At 45.4% G+C, this 13,904-nt stretch overlaps 6 protein-coding genes across 7 annotated transcripts; 3 read left to right on the top strand and 3 right to left on the bottom strand.

Annotated features, from left to right (window-relative positions):
* Positions 1-154: 154 nt before the first annotated feature.
* On the bottom strand, positions 155-4,032 carry LOC128254609 (periodic tryptophan protein 2 homolog). The gene is made up of 10 exons (XM_052983764.1): positions 3,919-4,032; positions 3,753-3,865; positions 2,432-3,697; positions 2,030-2,369; positions 1,832-1,977; positions 1,623-1,770; positions 1,325-1,559; positions 1,103-1,264; positions 539-755; positions 155-477 (listed from the first exon to the last, which is right to left on the bottom strand). The coding sequence occupies exons 1-10, from the start codon at positions 3,934-3,936 to the stop codon at positions 276-278; spliced, it is 2,847 nt and encodes a 948-aa protein (XP_052839724.1). The 5' UTR covers positions 3,937-4,032; the 3' UTR covers positions 155-275.
* A 284-nt stretch (positions 4,033-4,316) lies between these two features.
* LOC128254614 (pre-mRNA-splicing factor Syf2) lies at positions 4,317-5,424 on the top strand. The gene has a single exon (XM_052983777.1). It carries the CDS (start codon positions 4,438-4,440, stop codon positions 5,116-5,118), a length of 681 nt encoding a protein of 226 aa, XP_052839737.1. The 5' UTR covers positions 4,317-4,437; the 3' UTR covers positions 5,119-5,424.
* A 12-nt stretch (positions 5,425-5,436) lies between these two features.
* LOC128254615 (uncharacterized) lies at positions 5,437-5,918 on the top strand. Its single transcript, XM_052983778.1, has one exon. The coding sequence runs from the start codon at positions 5,437-5,439 to the stop codon at positions 5,866-5,868; it is 432 nt and encodes a 143-aa protein (XP_052839738.1). The 3' UTR covers positions 5,869-5,918.
* A 173-nt stretch (positions 5,919-6,091) lies between these two features.
* On the bottom strand, positions 6,092-7,183 carry LOC128254612 (proteasome subunit beta type-5). Its single transcript, XM_052983776.1, has 2 exons — positions 6,938-7,183; positions 6,092-6,875 (listed from the first exon to the last, which is right to left on the bottom strand). Exons 1-2 carry the CDS (start codon positions 7,082-7,084, stop codon positions 6,171-6,173), a joined length of 852 nt encoding a protein of 283 aa, XP_052839736.1. The 5' UTR covers positions 7,085-7,183; the 3' UTR covers positions 6,092-6,170.
* Positions 7,184-7,276: 93 nt separating this feature from the next.
* LOC128254792 (uncharacterized) lies at positions 7,277-11,397 on the top strand. The gene is given in 5 exon segments (XM_052984091.1): positions 7,277-7,460; positions 8,217-8,278; positions 8,341-8,580; positions 8,583-8,771; positions 8,825-11,397. Coding segments are annotated over 4 exon segments (2,811 nt in total). The 5' UTR covers positions 7,277-7,460; positions 8,217-8,218; the 3' UTR covers positions 11,147-11,397.
* Positions 11,398-11,462: 65 nt separating this feature from the next.
* On the bottom strand, positions 11,463-13,847 carry LOC128254793 (deubiquitinase DESI2). Of its 2 annotated transcripts, none has more exons than XM_052984092.1 (5): positions 13,666-13,847; positions 13,217-13,402; positions 12,846-13,154; positions 12,365-12,453; positions 11,463-12,282 (listed from the first exon to the last, which is right to left on the bottom strand). In XM_052984092.1, the coding sequence occupies exons 2-5, from the start codon at positions 13,352-13,354 to the stop codon at positions 12,201-12,203; spliced, it is 618 nt and encodes a 205-aa protein (XP_052840052.1). In that variant the 5' UTR covers positions 13,355-13,402; positions 13,666-13,847; the 3' UTR covers positions 11,463-12,200. The 2 variants fall into 2 exon arrangements, with proteins under 2 accessions (XP_052840052.1, XP_052840053.1); XM_052984093.1 differs by lacking the exon at positions 13,666-13,847 and adding an exon at positions 13,469-13,632.
* Between the last annotated feature and the right edge of the window lie 57 nt (positions 13,848-13,904).

The raw sequence follows: 13,904 nt of genomic DNA, 5'->3' as shown, positions 1-13,904 counted from the left end.
ATAAATTACATCATTACTATAAATTACATGCATATATTTATCTAGAATTGTAATTGCTAGCAAGTTAAGTTTATATAAATATCTATATTCTTTCCATCTTTTAAGTTATGTTGTTCACTCAGCTACTCGTAGTTCAGTGAACCCTCTAATAATGTTATCGAAAAGCTTTAAATTTATTCTTAATAAAAGACAAGGCGCGTAAATCTATCAAACAAACTTAAAGTTGGTTTTTGTAACAGAATTAACCAGAGTGTTTAAGCTTGGGTATATACCTCCTATACGTCTTCTTCCGATTCACTGGCACTCTCCTCCTCGTCGCTAAACTGCGACTGCCCGTTCTGGTCATCCTTTGACCTGATGAGTAGCATTTCCTCATCACTATCTTCCTCCATGGCACTTGGTTTGCCCTCGTTTTCCTGCTCCAATTTGTCAGCCCTGTCTAAGAGTACTCTCAACGTATATTTGTTATAGTCGCAGCTATAAAATAATAAAGGGTCGTCGGTAAAATGTGTTCACTCAAGGAAATAGTTATTCTTACATCTTGTTGAGCATTTCGTACTTCCTCGACAGCACCTCGTGCAAGGACAGCAGTCCCGTGTGCTGAAAGACTCCATCCTGGTTGCCGTGTTTGGTCAGCAGACAGCAGCTCCACTGCAGATAGAACTCGATGTGCGGCGTGGCCTGGAGATGGCGGGCCAATTGTTGAAGCAGTCGCTGGGCAAACTCCGGCGACAGATCCGCACAAACCAGCTCGACTGAAAAAAGGGAAAGGAGCAAGGACTCAGTATGCATGCAATGCAGACACGTGCTGGCAGAGCTGTTTATGGCCAGCCATTTGCATGTAGCGTATAATACGTATGCAAGTGGTATTGGAAGGGGTTATTAACCAAGGTAAGCGCTGGGGCGAGGACCTTGAAACTGTTTATTAACACAGCAAAAGTGCAAATTTGCACATTCGATCGGAGAACGGAGTCAGGGCAAAGGCGACCGCCTCTCTGGCGGAGTGTGTCGCCGCTATTTTTAGCAGCGGCAGGGCTGAAGGTTGCCAAAACAGACAAGGCCTGGCCCCCAAATACAGCAGGCGATTTAGCATTTCACTCACTGTCCTTATACGGCACTCGCTCCAGCACTAGGGCAATCAAATTGGGCTCGTTTAGCTTCAGGGACATGACCAGCGCCTTGGTGTAGTTATGCTTTTTGAGGCACTCGTGGACCGCTTTTGGTGTGACTTCCAGCGACAGGTCAAAGGGATCGAAGACAACGCCTGAGGACATCAGTTATTAATTTAAGTACCAAGCACAGTGTAAATATGTTTAGATCTTACCCTTGTCCAAGGCATATATACAGAGTCCTTCAGTTCCGGCCGCAGCAAATGCCTGACCCGTGGGTGAGAACTTCACGGAGAACACTCTAACCTCCTGCTGAAATCGTCTGGAGGACAAGTCTCCGCTGCGAACTCCCGGCAATCTAATGGCCACCTTGCCACCCTCCAACTCTTCACGGTTTTCCACCAGGGCCATGTTACCAAACTCACTTAAATGTTTTCGACTTATGAAGTCCTGCCAAATAAAAATCAAAAGTTCTATTCGAAATATTCACTGATGGTTTTTATAAATACTCACATTAAGACCATCTAAGCTGTGGTTCTGTGTGATTTCGAATTTCTTCAGGAGTATAGCCTCCCTGACGTGGTATATACAAATGTTGGCCGACTTGCCAGCAGCCAGTATGCATTCGCCATCCGCGGAGTACTCAATGGTCGAGAAATAACTAACAGAACATTAAATTAATAATTAAATAAATTTATATTATAAGTTTCAAAGCTACTCACTTGGCCTGGGCATTCTTTTTCGCTGTTATTATATCGGTTTCCAGGCGGCCCCCGCTCAGATCATTGCGACCCTCTATGCTGGTCACTTGTCCCGCAGATTTGATATCAAAAATGGTTATATTACCGCTCAGAGTGGCCACGGCAATCTGGAAATATTGCCATGATTTACTGTCCCAAGAATCCTGACGACTCACTTACCTCCTCACCACTGGGACTGAAGGCCACGTTAGTAACATCTGAAACAGCATCGATAGTTTCGTGCTCGCTGTTGCTCTCCAAACAGTTCCATATCTTGACGGTCTTGTCCCAAGAACCAGACACCAAGCTGGATGAGGTGGCCACTGGGGAGAATGCTATGGAAGCAACAGGTCCCTCATGGCCACTGATGATCTCCAGCAATTTGCCCGTCTTCACCGACCAGAGGAATATGTCAAACACGTCCTGACCACCAGCCGCAACCAGTTCGCCAGAGTAATCAACTGCAACGCAGGAGAACTGAGCCGGACTTGGCGAAGTGAAAGTCCTAAAGTTGCGGTATCTGAAGAGGATAAGAGGAGATCATTAAACTCTTCTTATTTTAAGATCTAAAGCAAAACCCACCTGTTTACATCAAAAGCACGCACTGTGCCATCCAGAGAGCTGCTGACCAGGAACTTCTTGTTCCTGCTAAACTGGATGCCAGTCACTCCACTCGTGTGCTCGCTGAAAGTGACAAAACAGAAGCTGCTCTGCGTGTTCCACAGCTTCACTTTGGAGTCCTCGCCACCGGTGGCTATGAACTGACCATCCGAGGAGTAGGCAATGCAGGTCATCTCGCTGCTGTGCCCCTGCTGTTTCATAATGTACTGTTCGCTCTGCCACTCCCATACTAGAAGTTGACCAATCTCCCGAGAAGCCAAGGCCACCCAGTCACCCGTGCAGTTGAAGAGGGCCGCCGAAATGGGATAGTCGGAGATGCTCAGCGAGTGAATCATGTTGACGTCGGGCAGTTCATAGAGGTAAAAGGCTCCGGAGCTAAAGGCGACGACCAGCACCTTGGTGCGAGTGTTGTAGTTGGCTGCCGTCAGCTGCACATCTCGCTGCTCCTTGCGCGGCTCATCGGCCAAATAATGACGGGTAAGTTTCTTGTAGAAGAAGGGATGTTTCTTCTTCTCTGCCTCATCCTTCAAATCATTGTCATCATCGGCTTCTTTGGCAGCCTCGTCCTTAACAGCTTCTTTTTCCACCACATTTTCAACGTCATCTTCAGACTCATTGTCGGATTCTGCCTTTTTATCCCTTTTTCTCTGAGGAGGAGCAATGGCCGGCCTCTCCGCATCCTCCAAGTCGGAAGGAGCCATGCTGCACTCCCACAAACACAGCTGACCATTGCGACTTATGGTGTTCAGATGCAAACTGTTCGCCTCGAAGAAGCAGGCCACAATGGCATCCGTGTGGCCACTCAGATTGTAGGTGCGGAAGTTCGTCGTGTAGTTAATGGCGCAGATTTTGGTGGAGCTATCGCGACAACCGATGGCCAGGAGACGAGAGTCCGAGGACCAGTCCAGCCAGGTGACGTCGTCAAAGCCGCCCAGAAACCTCCGCCTCAGCACGAAAGGATTGTACTCTCCGGTGATCTCACCCGGAGCACAGAATATGAGCACTATGTTCTGCACCGCCACGGCGAAATATGCGCCGTTGGGACTGAAGCAGATGCACTGGACGCCCGTCTGGAACTTGTGCCGATGTATCACTGTACAGGACATCATGCTGATGAGCTGAGCCTCTCCATTTTCGTTGACCGCAATCAGCAGACTTCCATCTGGCGACAGAGCCAGGTTCGTGTAGTTATATCGTGATTCCAGGGACAGGGTTCGGGATTTGTTGCTACAGAGTAGTGAATTATACACATACAATCCTTTGGTAATGGGAAATAACTCACTTTTTTAAATCGTAGACTGTTATCCTGTTGCCGACCGGACTGATAACCGAATTTCCATCTGGCGTGAAAACCAAGTTTCCATTGCGATATATTGTGCCCAAAAGGTTGGAAAACTGTAACACCAGATTTAAATGTTTTGTAAAGATAGATCGTAATTCAAACTTACTTTATAGGAAAACTTCATTTTGCGGCTGGTTTGAAGCGAAAACCACGAGTAAAAATATAAACAAAAACTCCCGCACGTGTTGAGGTAAACAGCACATGAAGTTATAAAAACACTAACGCGTTTTAAAATACCACCGCACAGTATATACCTGATAAGCGAAAAAAATAGAAACATAGACTGGTGACGAAAGTCGCAACTACAATGAATAGCAAATTAAATTTCAAATTTACCTAGTACTTTATTATTTTACGTATGCCTTATCAAAGTTTCTAAGCTATATATTTTAAACTGCGTATCTTGAAAGCAATAAATGCAATTAACTTTTCCATTTTGCATTACCAAAGCCTTTTAGGTGTTTTTTACTGTAACAGAGTTGCCACTTCACGGAACAGCTGATTTTCCTGGAGCTGCCAACGCGCCTTAAAACCACAAAGCGAGCTAGAAAAAAAACAAAGAAAGATAAACAACGTAAATTCACAAAATTTTATAAAAAAAAACAAGTTTCCCGAACAAATAGCAATGGAAGCGACCAAAACGGCTGCAGAAAAGCTGGCGGAGCGTAAGGCGCGTCTTCTGGAGCTGCACAAGAAGCGGCAGGAGGCCCGGACGGACAACCACCAGGAAGTAGTGGCGGAGGACGCCCGCAAGAAGCTGCCAAAGAACTGGGAGGCACGAAAGCGCCAGGCGGAGTGGATCCTGGCGGACGACAAGGCGCGCTCGGATGCGCAGGCAGCTGGCAAGGACTACGAACGGCTCAAGCTCCTCGAGGTTTCAGCGGTGGATGCTGATCGCATCGAGAAGAAGAAGAAGCGTAAGGACAATCCGGACCTCGGTTTCTCCACCTACGAAGCTCAAACGGCCAGACAGTACAACAGATTGGTCAAGAGCATGCCCGCCCGCGACATGGCCAAATACGAGAGGCAGAAGGAGGAGCTCGGCGATGCCTTCTATGGCGGTGCCCACACCACTTTGCATTCGAGGACGAAGGACACGCCTGGTGCCATCAACAACATGGTGCAGGACCTGGAGCAACAGATTGAGCGCCGCAAGAAGTACTCCCGCAGGCGAATTTACAACGACGACGCGGACGTGGACTTCATCAACGAGCGCAACTCCAAGTTTAACAAGAAGCTGGACCGATTCTACAGCGAGCACACAGCGGAAATCAAACAGAATTTGGAGCGCGGAACAGCTATCTAAGTTTAGTCTTTCGTTTAGTAATTTTAAGGTCAAAATTCGAAGAGTACCTAATCTGCTTTCTGTACATTTACTTTTGGTATATGTATGAGAAGCCAGTAATAGACCATTTTCTTTTATATAATCTTTAAAAAACTTAAAGGTAAAAAAAAATGTACATTGCATTAGATTCCTAACTTTCTAATGTAATTTCTCAATAATTTTGTTCGGATCGACGTTAAATTATACAGATGTTTTCTCTGATGGGTAAAAATAAAATTAACAAAAATAAAGAGCGAGTTGGCAGCTCTGCCTGAAAAACATTTCAAATCTCTGGAAATAATGCAGCAGTTCAGTTCGCGGGAGAAGTATTTGGTGTCCAACACTTTGAACTGCTGGCCAGTGATGCTGCAGGGTCAGCCGGTGCTCATAGATCTGCACAACGAGACCTCCGTGGCCGGGATAATCGATGTAGCCGACGGGCACATGACCTGCGAACTCACCCATGTAGTTTTCTTCGATCGCAATGGGGGCCAGCATCCTTTTGATAACTTCATGGTGCGCAACCGAATGATCCGGCAGATACACATACCCACCCACTTGGATGCAGAGCAGGAGCTCCGTCAGGCCATGGAGAGGGGTGTCCTGCGAAGAAAGCGCGTGGAAACCAAGAAGGGAAAGCGCACTTTCAAGCAAAAACGAGCGGAAATGCGACACAAGGAAACCCTGCAATTGATTTCCCAGCAAAAGGAAAGGACCCATCAAGAAACCTAGTAATCATATCCAAGAAGAATAATATATATATTTGAAGAAATACAAACCAGTCTACGAAGTGTTTCATATTACCCTGCAGGTAATCAACAATTATTCTTTAGACCGCAAAAGAAAGATTATTTATTCCGATATGCATACAAGTAGATATTCTGTTACTATCAGCTCCAGTTAAGGGAACCTTTAAAATAGTTTCCTACAAAAGGAGTAAAGCAAACTACAAGCCTTGACTCTATCATGTTTATTTATTCCAAGAAATACAAACTTCGTTTGATTGAATATCTTATATTCTCCTACTATCGAATCTACTGAGCCGCCTGCTGCTGTTCCTTCTGCGCCTGGTACTTGTAGTGCAGCTCCATGCAGTCGGTGTTGGAGATGTTGACCCAGCCGTCTTCCTTGATGTGATAGACGCGAATGATGCCGCCGGAGTAGGCATCCCTGAAGGTGGCATGGTAGATGGCCCGACGTCCCAACTCCTGGGCCTCCTCGTCCTCCAGATCCCAGTGATAGCCAGAGTCCAGCACTCCGTAGGCGAACAGGGAGCCACTTCCCACAGAGAACAGATTGCCGGGCGTGCGGGATCCCTCCGAGTCCACGTAGTATAAACCAGGACCGCGCTTATCATAGCCAGCCAGCATCATGCCCATGCTCAACCCCATGCCTTTGTACTCGTGGGCAATGTTGGCCATGATCTTGCTGGCCGCCGCCACCGAGATGCGTTCCTTGTTGCGCAGCTCGTGTAGACGGCACTCCTTAGACAGAACGCGATCCCAGTACACACAGTCGGCGGCGCCGCCGGCCAAAGTGCCCAGCATGAACTGGTTGATCTCCACGATCTTCTTCATCGACTGTGAACCAATGTACTGGCCACCGGTGGCACGAGAATCCACCGCCAGGAGAACGCCGCCCTTGAACTTGAAGCCCAGCGTTGTGGTGCCGTGGTCAAAGTCGATTTTGATGCCAGTCTTGCCGGCATTGGCCTGGATCTGGTTGAGGTTGTGCATGGGCTGGAAATAGTAGATATTAAATAGTGGTATTCTCACAGGATTTCAAACTTAATAAAACTCACGTTCTCGAATGGCGGAGCAGCCAGTGTGTAGGGATTGGCCAGATTGCAGGTTAGCCCCCTCAGGTCGTCCTCCGCATCCGTCGAGGACCAGGCAGTGGGCTTCATGTACGGAGCATTGGATATCTTGCAGATTTCAGCCAGTGCCATTTTGGTAGTTTCTTTAAAACGATTGGAAAATATGAATGCAAAATGCCGATGACAAACAAAATTGGTGGCCCTCTTAGTGTGACCCCTTGCTGTGTAGCCAAAATGCCAGACTATCGGAAAAAGCGATAGCTGTTGGTAGTACGGCAACCCTGTTCGAAACCTGTTGCCAATTTTACCTGTGATTGGCTTTCTTTTAGTCTCTTTTAGGCCTGGCTTGAAGCCAAATTAACTCTGGGCGTTCCACCAAACGTAGGCAAAATAGTGCAAAATCGAGCATAAAGAAAACGCTTTAAGAAAAGCATGTGTAAATACGTCGATGTGAAAAATAACAATGTGTAAATAACGGCGCGAAATCGCAAATTGAAATTATTGAAAAGTAAGTTAGGAGTAAAGAAATCCAAGGCGCAGTTCAAGCCTGGTTTTAAGGCCTAGGAATTTACTGTGATTGTGCTAAAAATACAAGAAACCATATATGTTTATTTATGTTCACGAGAGGAAAGATATAATCAAAACTTTACAAGGTGTTTTTGGAAATTCAAACGTCTTGTTAAAACGGTTGTGTTAACTCCCACTTGTGTTTGTAATTGCAATAACTACGTGGTACGCCATTACGTGAGGCACACAGACACACGCATACACGGCAAAAAATATAAGATCAAAGATCATATCCATATGATCCTAGGTCAAGTTTATATTCCGTCATTAACGTATCTCTTCTGCCAATTTAAATATAAATACTTATATATATAATCAAACGCAATTTTTTATGAAAACATGGTAAAATATACCTAGAGATTTGAAACATTTGGGTAGTTACTTAATTATTTAACAGGAACGGAATTAAATTAATTAGTATCGTGTATAGTGAACATTTTTTTAAAACTCAACGTATAAATACTAGCCCATATTTCGAAACATTTTTTCCTGTGTAGACGAGTTGTCTCGTCTTGAATTTGACTGGTTTTAAGACATTTTCTCTAAGATTCTTTTGGACCCGTTATTATTGACAAGTTATATTCATATTGGACAGGAACTAAGCTGACAAATAAACAACTAATTTTATATATTCTTAAATATAAATCAAGTTTTAATTCTCAAAAAATAATTAAATAATTTTTCAATATCAACACAGCAATGCAGCATGGATCCTCCCGCATTCCGAAACAGGAAGCTCTGCCAAATGCCATCTCAGGGGTGAGTTTATCCACTTAAAACCACCAAGTTAACATTGACTTAACCCCTGCCTCCCATTTTAGCCCGATTCCAGTAACTGGACTTCGTTACACGAGGCGGTTGCGGCTGGGGATGATCGGCGGGTGGAGGGTCTCCTGTTCAGCAACGCGGACCGCCTGGCCAGGGAATCTCAGCAAGGAAACACCCCACTCCACGAAGCCGCCAGTCGGGGGTTCAGCCGATGCGTGAAACTGATCTGCACACAACCAACACCACCCACTACCTCGGGGGTGGGAAAGTCAGGAAAGGGGCAGAAGGACAAGAAAAGGACAAGGATAAGAACAAGGGCAGGGCGAGGGTGGCCCACCAGACTATCGAAGCCCTGCACAACAGTGCTCTGAGCATAGCCAACAACGAGGGGTTGTCAGCCCTGCATTTAGCCGCCCAAAATGGTCACAACCAGAGCTCCAGGGAATTACTGTTGGCCGGAGCCGATCCCGACGTCCAGAATAATGTAAGTGGTGGACGATGTAAATTAGAACTATATTCAACCAACTCCATTTCCAGTACGGCGATACTCCGCTGCACACCGCCTGCAGATATGGACATGCCGGAGTTACCCGCATTCTTCTTTCCGCCCTTTGCGATCCTAATAAAACAAACCTAAACGGTGACACCGCTTTGCATATCACCTGTGCTATGGGTCGCAGGAAGCTCACGAGGATACTCCTGGAGGCGGATGCTCGTCTGGGCATTAAAAATGCCCAAGGCGACTGTCCCATGCACATAGCAATCAGAAAGAACTATCGCGAGATCATCGAGATCCTGAACACGCCGAAGAAGATACGGAACCGCAAGGAGAAACCCAAGGACGGTGGCAGCAGATCGGACAAGGACAAAGATCGAGAAAGGGACGTGGTGGACAAGGGTATCAACTGGTCACCATATGGCTGTCATTACTTTCCCGATCCACGCGCCTTTCCCTCACCGAAGCTGGAGACGCTACCTAAGGAGCCGCTTAAAGCGGGCGAGCAGTACTTTCTGGACTTGGCAGGCCATATCCACAAGGGTCCTGTAAGCGTGGGTAATACCTGCTACTGCGGTCCCTTTTTCCGGCACATTGAAAACAAACTAAACTGCAATCGCAAGAGCTTGAAGAAGTACGTCCACAAGACCAAGGAACGGTTAGGTCACAAAGTTCAGGCACTGGCCATCAAAACCAACGATCAAATTGAACAGCTCACAAGGACGATGATTGAGGACAGGTTGAGATGTGAGAGCAAGAGGCAGCACCTCAGTGAGTTCTTGAGAAGAGGCGAACCCTTGCGATCCACCTTCGATCAGCAGAACAGGAACTCGAGGATCGATAGAACACTCTCCAGGTGTCGTAGTCTTGAGCTCTTGGAAAATAACCACGGGGGTGGTAGGCTCACCAATTCCAGGAGTGTGGATGTACTTGAAGACCAGGCAGTGGAAGCAATAGTACACCGATCAGCGGATGCTCAACTGGACAGCGATAGCGATGATGATTCCAATGCAGCTAGGGAGGAGGAGGAGGATGAGGAAGAAGGGGAGGATGGGGAGCTGGTTGAAGAGGAGGTTGAAGCAGGGGATCAAGAACCACAACTTGAGCACTCAAAGCTGGATGAACTCAAGCTGGATTTCCTCAAAGTGTCCGAAAGATTGGGCGTGCTTCTGGAAAAGACCACCTTGATCATGGAAAGGGACAGTGAACAGGAGAGCAAGAACCAGCTGTCTTCCTTATCGCCACCCTATAAAACCCATCCCAGAGCCGAATCTGCCCAACTCCGGGAAGACAAAGAGAGTGTGAATAGTCCCAACTTTGATGAGTACACCAATGTATTGCGGCGCTATCCGAACTCCAGCGAGACGTCCAATCCCTCCCAGAACTCCAACAGCTGGGACTGGGAGGCATCTCCCACGGGCAGTAATCCGCAGCCAGATTACCACAAGTACTATCAGCGCATTGGCAGAGGGGAGAATATGTTGAACTCCGTGATTAAGGCACTGAGGAAAGATGCCTCCTTTGCGGATCTCGGTAAAGAAGAGGCGGCTGTAAACGAAAGTGCAGAGAGAATGGGTGGCGACAAGTTGCTCTACAAGGAGCAGGCCTGCGAGGCAGCTGGTATCTCCAATCTGATGAAGCGACAGCCCCTGTGCTTAGAGGACAATTACCCCGCCATGTCGAATCTGTTCTACTCCAATCCCATCATGGAGTATGCCGAGGAAACGGAAGTGCGGCAGAATGGCAATGAAAATATGAACAAGGTTGAGATCCGGAACAGTGAGATCAAGTGCCTGAAAAAGCCAAATGCAGGGCAGGTTCGGGACATGGTAGCTCAACTGCAAAACACCATAGATTCCAATCGACAGGATTCCCAGACAGCCAATGTTATTGCGGCAAGATCACACTCCCGTTTAAATAACAACTTCCAGCACATAGAGGCCACCTCTTCGAATCCCTCGCCCACCTACAGTATCCCTCACAGGAATACTGTCCAGTTTGGTCTGCCCGAGAGACAAATACCCAAAGATGCCTACTTCCATGAACTGCCCCATCGGCCACCGATCCCGCAAAACCTGCAGCGAAGGATCCACTCCGGCTATGTACCAAATGCGAGTTTCTATCGCAATGAAGACCCTTACGTGGAGAGGATGCCCCAACCAAATGTTCCCCTGCGGCAGGGCGACTATGTGGGTGCGATCACCTACAGGCCCCTTCAGTCGCCCACCTTCCAGGCCATTGTCCCGCCCCATCCAAACCCTCGACCACGAAACTGGCCGCATCCCAGTCTACCGCCTAATGATATCAATCTTGACGAAGTGTCGGCCGTTGGCCTCTACAATAATGTCTCGAGTTTGGTTTAAGTTTGCTAATTCCCCATGTGTTCCCATTGTACATAGCTAAGCCTAACATATTTATCTTAATGGTAATCCAGTTCTAAACTAAAGCAAGAGTTAACTTATTTCCAATTGATTAATCTAATCTAGAGAACTTTAAAATATACAAATACAATACAAAGTTATTACCCACTAGATTTTATTTGTTTTTTTGGAAGGGCTTTTGATTTTTAAATCACTAATTTATTAAAATTGCATGTATTAAACAGTTATAAATTCTCATGGAATTTTTTGTCATTATCTAAAAGAGCTATTAATTAATTTTAAATAAAACACAACCGAATGTTTTCGATCAAAATATATTTGTCTTTAAAAATGTTTAATAATAGTATTTATGCATGTGTAAATATCAGAATGTCAAGTACATATATTTATTGATAACAGATCATTTTGGTGTTTTGATAGACATGCGGCTTATGAACTCTGTATAATGGTGTAAACGAAATCAACCAGGAAATCATCTCAATAATCGAGCTCAGATGGTTGGTGGGAATTCAAAAAAAACAAATTCCCATCGCTGACAAAAGTAAACAAGTAAATTGGGCAACATTTTGATATCGTTCACCAATATGTCTGCGGTATTGTTAGTACAATTTAGCAAGTGCCTAATGATGATTTCTCGATGTCTTCGTAGTTAATTTAAAATTCTATAAATGACACTGCTGCTGAACGGCGCCTGTTACTTAAATTTACCGGCCACTTAATAATATCTTAACTCTGAATAGTCGTATTACAAATACAAATTACAATAGCCAATAATTTAGTCACTTCGCATGTGTGTATAAGTATGTTTCTATGTAGGTATGTTCTATGTAAGTATGTATATCGCCTAATTAAAGTCTATTAATAATAGTTGTTGCTTTTTGTTTGGGGGCGTTGTTGGCTTGAAAATGGATGTGACGTGAGTAACCCGGCATTTCGCGCTATGTAACTTAACAATGTTGGTCTTAGGACTGCAGTTGGATGTGAACTATGATCGCTTGAGTGTCGTCAAGTGACATAATTTCGGTCAGGTAACGTCTCAAAGGGGACTGGTGTCTGAGTCTTCGCGCTCTTGGATTGTGGTTATGCTCTGCTGCAAGGCGTTTGGTGTCAGCCATTCTCTAAAAACCGGTGAGAATAAAAAGATATATTTATCAAATTAATAATCATGCACTAGAATTTATTGCATTTTCAGAGTCTTACTTTGGCAAACATCTTTGTAGAAATGGCACACAGGAGCTGAAATGCGCTAAACGATTGACCCAGCTGGGTATTTCTTGGCCGCAAAGTATCTAAAATAATAAAATAAAACAGTAGTTTGTTAGTCAAGTAAAAGCCACTACATTTTGCATGCTAACAGGGTTTCAAAGTTCTCATTTTAATACAACTTTAACGAGGTGTAAAATTCATTAACAAGGAATAGACTTGACATGCACCGTGCCCTCAATGAAAATTACAACAATTGGATAAGATAATGAGAACACGATTGATTTCTTGTTTGTGATTAAATGAATCACGACAAAATGTTTCGGTTGTAAGTTAAGGTATCTGGCATTCGGTGATTCATTAGTCAGCACACCCCAAAGTTGGTTTTCATATCTCTAAGGAACCACCCAAGCGAAATGTGGAACATCAATGGAAAGTTTTCCGATCTGTAAGCGGCACGGCTAAACCTATATCTTACCTGAGTTAATGAGCCCGAGAAGTGGTTGCAGTTGTTGTTCATGAGATGGTATCGGTCGCCCCGAAACTGGTTACCCAGCTCCTCGACGATCCGGCGCACCTCCTCGTACGTGAAGTCGGTGCAGCCGATTTGGATGCTCTGCCGGAACTGGAACTGATCGCCCAGTTCGTCGTGATCCCGCGGTGAGATCTCGAAGACCCCCGTAAAGGGAAACGGGTGTCCGCCGTAGGCGAATTCAGTGCCGAACGCTTCTACGCCGGAGTGGAAAACGCCCAGGCCAATTGAGGTGGTGTACTCGTTGATCCAGTACTGCAAGTGCAAAGTTATTGCATATGTAGGTATAGGAATGTACTGCGAATCAGAATACCCACCATATCGTAGACATTGAGTATAACAGGCTCGCGAGTCCCCATATTGGATGGCAGAAGCTCTTCATTACCGATCTCGTCTTTTGGAACACTGAGACAGCTCGGAAACGACAGATTGCACGGCAATCCGTTGGAGAACATTGATTAAATGCGTCGTTGGTTTTGTGGGGCTCGATCAATATGTGAAGTCTGCAATGGGGGCTCTTAATTAATCTCGATTCGCGAGCATACGCTGGCTTAAAATACACTTCATACATGTGTGGTATAGGACGCTTTGACTTTAACCGATTCTGGGATCGGCGGGGCACACATATATCAGCACATATATAGTCGAGAGTGCGTAAGATACACGGGTACATATGTGTACATATATCTGGATGCAGTTATATATGTATGTACGTGTGTGGGGTCGCCTCGAAAGAAATGTGTCATAGCAGCAGGACGACTTATACCTGTTCAAGAATCTCTCAGCATCCCATACTCCAAAACAGAAACTTAACAAATCATAAGAGGCCAAATTATATGTTAAAAAGTTGCTTTTCAACTTCCGCTTTTGTTTTTAGTTTACACAAAATTTTTTTGTTTATGGATTGGTTGCAGAGTTGTCACTAGTGCTAAGATGGTTCTTGCGGAACTGGTTCGGCGATAAATATGGCTCGATAACGATAAGTAAGCTAGGTTTGACAAATTT

The sequence above is a fragment of the Drosophila gunungcola genome, assembly GCF_025200985.1.
Source record: "Drosophila gunungcola strain Sukarami chromosome 2R unlocalized genomic scaffold, Dgunungcola_SK_2 000006F, whole genome shotgun sequence".
NCBI classification, from domain to species: Eukaryota; Metazoa; Arthropoda; class Insecta; order Diptera; family Drosophilidae; genus Drosophila; species Drosophila gunungcola.
This window is presented reverse-complemented; position numbering and strand designations above follow the sequence as displayed.

Excerpts from the sequence above, each read along its gene's own strand:
- LOC128254793 (XM_052984092.1), bottom strand. The coding sequence starts at position 13,354 with ATGTTCTCCAACGGATTGCCGTGCAATCTGTCGTTTCCGAGCTGTCTC. Across the intron at positions 12,454-12,845 it reads TCTCGGGCTCATTAACTCAG|ATACTTTGCGGCCAAGAAAT; the intron begins GTAAGATATAGG and ends TTATTATTTTAG. Across the intron at positions 12,283-12,364 it reads CTACAAAGATGTTTGCCAAA|AGAATGGCTGACACCAAACG; the intron begins GTAAGACTCTGA and ends ACCGGTTTTTAG.
- LOC128254612 (XM_052983776.1), bottom strand. The coding sequence starts at position 7,084 with ATGGCACTGGCTGAAATCTGCAAGATATCCAATGCTCCGTACATGAAG. Across the intron at positions 6,876-6,937 it reads CTGCTCCGCCATTCGAGAAC|CCCATGCACAACCTCAACCA; the intron begins GTGAGTTTTATT and ends TACTATTTCCAG.
- LOC128254609 (XM_052983764.1), bottom strand. Across the intron at positions 1,771-1,831 it reads AAAAAGAATGCCCAGGCCAA|TTATTTCTCGACCATTGAGT; the intron begins GTGAGTAGCTTT and ends ATGTTCTGTTAG. Across the intron at positions 756-1,102 it reads GCGAGTGCCGTATAAGGACA|TCGAGCTGGTTTGTGCGGAT; the intron begins GTGAGTGAAATG and ends CCCTTTTTTCAG.
- LOC128254615 (XM_052983778.1), top strand. The coding sequence starts at position 5,437 with ATGCAGCAGTTCAGTTCGCGGGAGAAGTATTTGGTGTCCAACACTTTG.
- LOC128254614 (XM_052983777.1), top strand. The coding sequence starts at position 4,438 with ATGGAAGCGACCAAAACGGCTGCAGAAAAGCTGGCGGAGCGTAAGGCG.